At 53.3% G+C, this 8,090-nt stretch overlaps 1 protein-coding gene across 2 annotated transcripts; it reads left to right on the top strand.

Annotated features, from left to right (window-relative positions):
- Positions 1-53: 53 nt before the first annotated feature.
- Positions 54-5,926, top strand: Orai3 (ORAI calcium release-activated calcium modulator 3). Of its 2 annotated transcripts, none has more exons than XM_021655414.2 (2): positions 54-341; positions 4,605-5,926. In XM_021655414.2, exons 1-2 carry the CDS (start codon positions 240-242, stop codon positions 5,247-5,249), a joined length of 747 nt encoding a protein of 248 aa, XP_021511089.1. In that variant the 5' UTR covers positions 54-239; the 3' UTR covers positions 5,250-5,926. The 2 variants fall into 2 exon arrangements, with proteins under 2 accessions (XP_021511089.1, XP_021511087.1); XM_021655412.2 differs by lacking the exon at positions 54-341 and adding an exon at positions 548-944.
- The last annotated feature ends 2,164 nt before the right edge of the window (positions 5,927-8,090 follow it).

Here is an 8,090-nt window from a genome sequence, read left to right as displayed (position 1 = left end):
CGGGGTTGGGGGCGGGGGCTGGGCGGACCAAAGGCAGGAGGGGGGGCTGGGGTTGGAGAAAGGCTTGAGGATGGGGCCGCTTGCGGGAGGGGAGAAGGCACCCCGGCAAGGGGCAAGTGGGGGACCCAGCCGGGCTGGACCCCTAAACCCCCAAGTCTGTACAATACGGTTTGCTATAAAACTCAGAATCTTCTAGCCGGGGCCGCTGACTTCCTGTGTCTGTGTGAGCGGTGGGTGGGATGGCGGAAGGGCCCCTGTGGTCACTTGTGGGAAAGTGGGCCCGTTTTTCCAGAGACGGCTGTTGGAGGAGCGTGGGAGTGTGGACACCTGTGAGTGCCCAGGTACGTGTTGAGTGTTCCGAAGCCAGTGAGTTCCCAGACAGAGGCTGTGTGGGCGTTCACTGGGCTCGCAGTGCTTCGCAGGCAGCGGGATATTTTTGGTGACCTGGGTCCCGGGGGTCCCATGAGATCGCTGCCCGCGGGCCGGACTGCGGGGTTCGGGCTCCCGGCTCCACCCAATCATGTGGTCACCGGGCTCCGCCCCCGCCCCAGTTCCTGTTTCGGCCCCCGGGCCTTGCAGACGCCGCGCTCTCCCGCCGGGGCTGCTGCGCCGCGCAGGATGGGGTCCCGCCGGCGCTGGGGCCGTCCCTCGTCGGGGCCGCCGGGCGCCTCCGCCCCGCCGTGACCGCCCGCGCTCGCGCCGGAGCCGCGCTCAGGATGAAGGGCTGCGAGGGGGACGCGGGCGAACAGGCCCCGCTGAACCCGGAGGTGGACAGCCCCTCGGGCTCGGCCACGTACCGGGAGTTCGTGCACCGCGGCTACCTGGACCTCATGGGGGCCAGTCAGCACTCCCTGCGGGCGCTCAGCTGGCGCCGCCTCTACCTCAGCCGGGCTAAGCTCAAAGCCTCCAGCCGCACGTCCGCTCTGCTGTCGGGCTTCGCCATGGTGAGGGGCGGGCAGGGGCTGCCAGGGGTGGCTGAACTCGTGGTGGGTCGAGGAGCCAAGAAAATGGATCCTCGTTAAGTGCAGGACGGAACAAAGGGTTTCTTCAGGGTAAAGGAAGGAACGGAATCCCAAAGGACTAGAAAGAGCCGTTTATGTCGGGGATGGGGTTGCGGTAGGCACGGCCCTAGGAATATAAGCCGAGGAAGATCCGTCCCAGAGATGTCATGAAGAAAGGAGTGAAGAGGGCAGCAGGGTCAAACTGGTGCGGAGAAAGTCTTTTCTCGCCGAAGCGGCTTAGTTACCAAGTCCTCAAGAGTTGCAAGGCGAGTCAGAGCTGAGTGAGAGCTGAAACCAACGAGGGCAAGGGGCTAGGTAGGGTATGTTAGAGTCACGCAGCTGAAGGCCTGTCCTCAGGAAGATAGCCCCAACCTCCCGAAGGCCCAGAGAATGCAAGAATTGCCAGGAAAACTGAGGAACCAGTAAGGAGGCTGCTGGGAAAGGAAGCTGATCGGGGAGCTAGCCGATAAGAGAGCCTGATAAACTGCAGGTGTGGGAGGATAATGTCAGCTAACGGTCCCAGCCAGTGGCCTCCGGAAGTGGGACTGAAGAAGATTCCAGAGTGCAGTCAGCAGATGTGTCCTGGTTCCTTCCGACTTATGGCCAGCTGTGCGACATCCCCCCCCCCAAGCCGACCTCTACTCGTTGCCGACAGTCGGAAGTTGGGAGGGCATAGAAGGTGCTGTCTTTGTGGTTTGCCAAGCTTTTGTCCAGGGAGGGGGGAAGCTGGGATTCCTGTGGAGCCCCCTAGAACTTAGGTGTGTCAGAGCAAGCCCCACCTAGCAAAGATTCAGAGCAATGTGCTAACTGAACTGGGTGGAAGCTGATGTTTTGATGAGGGCACTCAGCAGGGGAAGGGTGTGGAGGGAACGAACCTCTGCTGGTTTAAGTTCTCTCCACATGATTGGAGGGAGGAGAAAGCAGGCCTGAAGGGAGGGCATCCTTCAGAACAGTACCCATGATCCGCTGGTGGAGGTGGCGCACACCTTTCGTTTACCCAGCATCTGGGGGGCAAAGGCAGCCAGATCTGTAAAAGTTGGAGGCCAGCCTGGTCTACAGGGTGAGTTCCAGGACAGCCAAGGCCACACAGAGAAATCCTGTCTTGGAATAATAATATTGTATCCTTGTTTAAGTAGACATCGGAGGGAGCTAACTAAAAGAAGTGACTTAGGTCAGCACATCCCTTTGATCTGCAAGCTCAATGTCTGAATGAAAAATCTATAATCCTAAAGGTTGTTCTCGGTCTATGGTGTTTATAAGGGACCCAGAGTCCCCAAAGCAACCCACTGTTCCTGATGAGGGTGACATTGGACTGAATCGACTCCCCATCAGCACCACGGAAAGAAGGGCACAGTGACGTCCAAAGGAACAGTCCAGTCTGCAGAAATTGCAGATCACTGGGGTGACAGCATAAGCAAGAGGGCCTTCTCTGGAGAGCAACAGGCTGGATGTGTAGGTTCTGGGAACAGGAACAGTCCTGACAAAGAGAAGGCAGGGTCAGACCCTGGGGGAAACCAGAATCTAGACTGGCCCAGATCCCTGTTTGTGAAACTGCCTGCCTACTATCTGCCATGGCCCAGTTTCCCAAAATACTCATTTTTAGTTTTCTATCACTACTGTCTTCCTGCACCTTCCCTTTTGGCCTCAGAGTAATCTCAGGGATTCTTAATAGAGATGGGGTGGGGAGAGGGAGGGCCTCTTAAACACAGATGGCCTGAGTTACAGTGACATACAAATTATATTCAAAGGCTGTGAATCTACTCTGGTTGGTAGAGTGCCTACCATGCAGGAAATCCTAGGTTCAGTTTCCGGCATACACCAGATATGGTAGAGCCCACCTGTAATCCTAGGCTGTCCTTGGCTATACTGAGGGTTCGGGGCTAGCCTAGGCTCCCTGGAATCCTGTCTCAGGAGACACATCTCGGCTTGGTACCCGGTGCGGTGCTTCTGGAGTGCATGGCGGTTTTTCAGATGAGGTGGTAAGGCCTGAGACGTTGAGGTATCTAAGATGACACAGTAGGCCGCGGGCAGGATTTTGACTCTAGCAGCCTGACTTGAGATCCCAAATTTGAACATCAACTCAAATGTTTGCGAAGTCCAGGCTGCCTGGGTGGAGCCCTGTGGTTCAGACTCCCTGACCTGTCAAAAATGAACAGCCGTGACTCATGACTCAGCCTGGACGGTTGCCATAGTTGAATGCAGAGCTGGTGTGACTAGATCTGCCAAATTCTCAGATTGATTTGGAAACATATGAAGCCTCTTGAATTCTGAGTGGCAGTTACTGTTTTTTTTTTTTTTTTTTTTGGTTTGTTTTTGAGACAGGGTTTCTCTGTGTAGCACTGGCTACCCTGGAACTCACTCTGTAAACCAGGCTGGCCTGGAACTTACAGAGATCCACCTGTCTCTGCCGCCTGAGTGCTGGGATTAAAGGTGTGTGCCCCACCGAGTGGCCATGATTTTGTTTTTTGTTTTCCGTTTTGTTTTGAAATGCCTTGGACGATAACATCAACTGTAATGGTCCTTAGTCTGTCCTGGCTCCATTCGTAGCAGTTAATGTTTATTATCTAACTTAACTTTCTCAATGAGCCTATTATCCCCACTTTTTTAGGTAGGAAATTGAGGGAGACACTTGCCCAGCTCAAAGATTACACAGCTGGACAAGGTAGCACATGACTGTAATCCTGCTCAGGACATTGAAGCAGGAGGGTAGTGAATTTGAGGCAAGTATGGACTAATAAAAACTGTTGGGGGTGTGTTACATTGTAGCGCTTGCTTTGTCTGCTTGCTTGCTTTGGGGCTTATGTGACTCTCCTCCCTTAGAGGTAGATAGATAGGCTCTCTGTGTGGCCCTAGCTGGTTAACTCCCTAGTCCTGGGATTAAAGGCATGTGTAACTACACCCAGCACTTCCAGGTGCTTTTGAGATGAAGTTTCAATAAGTAGTGTAGACTACTCTCAAACCTGAGATCCTCCTGTTGCAGCTTCCCGAGTGCTGGGATAATCAGCACACCTGCCAGTGTGTGCTTTCTATTCTTGGTAGGTTGGGAATTGAACCTAGAGTGGTGTGGACGCTAAACAAGGCTCTGCCGTTCGTTGTACTACACCCCCAGCCCCTGAGTCTGTGCGTTTTAACCTGTATGTCGTAACCAGGTAAAAACTCAGAAAAAAGTTTTATACGGCATTCTATCTGCATGTGTGCCTATGCACCACATCTCACTATAGATGGTTGTGAGCCACCATGTGCTTGCTGGGAATTGAACTCAGGAACTCTGGAAGAACAGCCAGTGCTCTTAACCTCTGAGCCATCTCTCCAGCCCCGCCTCTCCCCATTTTAGCCTTTTAAGAGTATGAGTAACTAACTGCAAGGCAGGGTGGTTTAACCCAGCACTCAAGAAAACGAGGATCACAAATTTCAACTCAACCTGAGCTGCCTAGCAAATTTCAAACTAGCCCTAAATTATAAGACACTACCAAGAAAGGGGGATGGGGTATCTTCTAGGCACTAAGTTTTAGTGAGGGATGTTGCTATGGTACTAAGCAGGCAAAACAAATACCTGAGGAAGACCTAGGCTAGGACTCAATGTCTTCGCTCTTGTGCCCGCAGGTGGCGATGGTGGAGGTGCAGCTGGAGAATGATCATGACTACCCACCAGGCCTGCTGGTGGCATTCAGCGCCTGCACCACTGTGTTGGTAGCTGTGCACCTGTTTGCACTCATGGTCTCCACGTGTCTGCTGCCCCATATTGAAGCCGTGAGCAACATTCACAATCTCAACTCTGTCCACCAGTCGCCACACCAGCGACTCCACCGATACGTGGAGCTAGCCTGGGGCTTCTCTACTGCCTTGGGCACCTTTCTCTTCCTCGCTGAAGTTGTTCTGGTGGGCTGGGTCAAGTTCGTGCCCATTGGGGCACCTGTGGACAAGCCAGCTCCTGTGGTACCCATGTCCCAGGTGCCACCAGTGACTGTCTCCCTTAGTTTAGCTTCCAACCTCACACCATCCCCCGCTTCTACAGTCACATCACAGCAGCCTTCCAAATCCTGCCCACCCCGGCAAGTGTGTGGTGGCACCCATGGGCCAGGTTGGCAGGCAGCTATGGCCTCCACCGCCATCATGGTACCTGTGGGACTTGTGTTTATGGCCTTTGCCCTGCACTTCTACCGATCCTTGGTGGCCCACAAGACAGACCGCCACAAGCAGGAGCTTGAGGAACTCAGTCGCCTGCAGGGGGAGCTGCAGGCTGTGTGAGCCTGGCTTTAGACTGTTGTAAACATTGCCTCAGAGACCCCAGGGAGCTGCAGGACCTCATTCCTTGCCCCAGGCTGAAGCCACCTCCTGTAAAGCTACTCTCAGGTAGAGGCCAAATTCCTCAGAGTCCCACAGTCTCAGGGATGATGCCTGTCATCTTGTCCCAATGGACTCTGTAAGTGCCACTCTGCTTGCCTGGAGGAAGAGAGGAAGTAGAATCTATGTCAGTCTAAGGATCCTGGAATAGATGGAAGGAGGCTCTAGTGTGAACCTTGGTGGTGCTGAGGGGCCGTAGCTTGCTCCTCCACAGGAAGGTGACATACCTGCACAGCCATCCTTGCTTATGTGAAGACAGGGGTTGTGCAGCTGGTTGACTCCCTGGCAAAGGGTGGGTGAGTTTCTAGGGGAGAAAATTCAGCCCTAAAATGCAGAGCCCTTCAGACACTGAACTTTTTGGGGGAGGTGGAGGGGTGTTGGTTGGAGCCTGGGTCTCACTATGTAGCTCTTGCTGTCCTGGAGCTCCATCAGTAGACCAGGCTGGCCTTGAACTCAACAGAAATTCACTTAACTTCCCTCTGCCTCCCAAGTGCTGGGACTAAAGGTGTGCACCACCACTCCCTGGCTCAGACACTGAATTTTTGATGCACCTTGTTTTGTAAATAAAATTGTCTCACATATGTTCCTATGGCCGTGAATGGAGTGAAGGGGAAACCCTGGGTGAGGGCCATGTGGAGGTGATGTACCAGATTTGGGGGAAGGGCTTGGGTCCATCAGGTGCTGACAAGAGCTGATAAACTTCCGAATATTCCAAGACCAAGGCCTCTGAACTCGTTCCTGAACTGGGGATTAAGTTTCTTTAACATGTGATCCCTTCATCCTATGGAACTACTCATAAGTTCTCTCATTTGGTCATCAGCCCTCTCAATAAACAAGTTTGTTTTTTTTAATTTATTTATATGCATTAATGTTTTGTCAGATCCTGGAGTTACAGACCCTTATGAGCTGCCAGGTGGGTGCTGGGAACTGAACCCGGGTCCTCAGGAAGAGCATTCAGTGTTCTTAACCTCTGAGCCCACTCTCCAGTTTCATAATAAACAAGTTTTATCTTTTCCATCTCAGAGAGGCAGCTGAGGCCAGGAAAGTTGATTATGTTGCCCACACCACACAGTTATGGTCTATGACCTGAATTACCTTTACCATCTTACAGATATTTCAGAGAGAAAGGGGGTTGGTACACTTCAACTGAGCCGAACAAAGGAGCCTCATCTCCAGTGCCTTCATGTATATATATATATATATATATATTTTTTTTTTTTTTTTTTCTTTTCTCAGCCTCATAATTTTAGAGTACAAATCCTGTCTTCTGGTTTTGTGGTAAGAGACTTTGGGGAGAGTTTTATTTATTATCTGAAATGATCAGTTATGTAAAACCAAGCCCCAATAACTTTTCCTACACTGTTGGGAGGGTTGCAGTAAGTCTTTTGTGACTAATACCCATCCCTCCTGGAAGGATAACTTGAAACTAAAGGAAGTCAATGGCTTGCCCAGTGTCACATAATGCAGGACTGTTGTAGAGGGGCAGGTAGGACATCTTCAGCTCAGAAGTAGACCTGGCGAGGGTGCCCTTATTCACCGGATGAAAAGGGTATTGAACCCTGGGGCCATCTCAGCTCCTGGCTCCAAGTGAGGCCTGAGCTGGGATTGTCCTTAAATTTAGCAGTGGGATCCTGTGAGCCACAGGGAGCACTAGTCTAAGAACTACTGCCTAAGGATAACTAGGTTACTGTCAGGCCTTTACTTTTTATAGGACCCACTCAAGGGTCTTTGTGCCTCTCTTAAGCTCAACAGAGTGGGCCCTGAGACAGCTTTAAAAATTAACCACTAGTCACCTCCCTTGGGCCTGTTCGCTACAGCTCAGTTTCCCCATTTGCAAAACGGACATTTTAAAAACTAGTCCAGGGGAGGTGTAACTAGCGTGCTGGCCTAGCATGCAGGAATCTCTGGGTTAGATTCCCCAGCATCCTCTAAATCGGTTATGCTATGCACACCTGTAATCCCAGCATTCTGGAGACAGGAGGCAAAAGTGTCAGGAGTTCGAGGCCGTCCTCCGTCGTTACAGCAAGTTCGCTGTCATTCTGTCTGAAAAACCCCAACGGGGACCCGAGCCGAAGAGCGGGAGGGCGCCCATCACTTCATCCTGTGCGTGGACAGGCAAAGCGCCTGAGTCACCGCTCCTGGTTGTATTTTTCCACCTCCCAACCGGCTCGGGTTTTGGTGGGTTCTACGGGAAGCGGCCCGTTACGCCGTGCTCCGCACGCCCGGCCCCGCCTCTCTGCGCGGCCCATTAGCCCCGCCCACAACAGGATCCGCAGATTCGCTACCGGACTCCTTAGGCTTATTTAGGCACCTTTCCTTGTCTGAACATTTTCATGGCACTCTGAGAAGACCCTCTCCTTGCAACCATTTCGCCCTGAGCCGGAGGCGAGCCGCTCCCTGAGTTGTGCTGGCGAGGGAGATCCGGGAACAGCGGTCGACGGTGCCAACAGGGCTCGGCGAACCGGACGTCATTTTCCGAACCCTACCTCAGGTGAGAGGCGGTGACAGCCCAAGCCCAGAAGCGGTGGCGAATCTGCACTGCAGCCTCCTAGGCGTTTGGGCTGCGCAAGGAAGGGGCAGGGAAAAGGAGCAGAGGAGCGCGCATCCTGGCCACTCGCTCGCCCCGCCCGCCTCGCGAATCTGCGTCGTGCGCCGCACCACTCCGACCTCCCGAGCTCCGCCTGGCCGCCTCCCCTCCGCTCCGCCCCCCTCGCCTCGGGGGCTCGCCGCCGCTTTCGCCGCCGC

The sequence above is a fragment of the Meriones unguiculatus genome, chromosome 14 (genome assembly GCF_030254825.1).
Source record: "Meriones unguiculatus strain TT.TT164.6M chromosome 14, Bangor_MerUng_6.1, whole genome shotgun sequence".
Taxonomy (NCBI): domain Eukaryota; kingdom Metazoa; phylum Chordata; class Mammalia; order Rodentia; family Muridae; genus Meriones; species Meriones unguiculatus.
The sequence above is the reverse complement of the archived record's forward strand: the minus strand, read 5'-3'. Positions and strand labels throughout refer to the sequence as shown.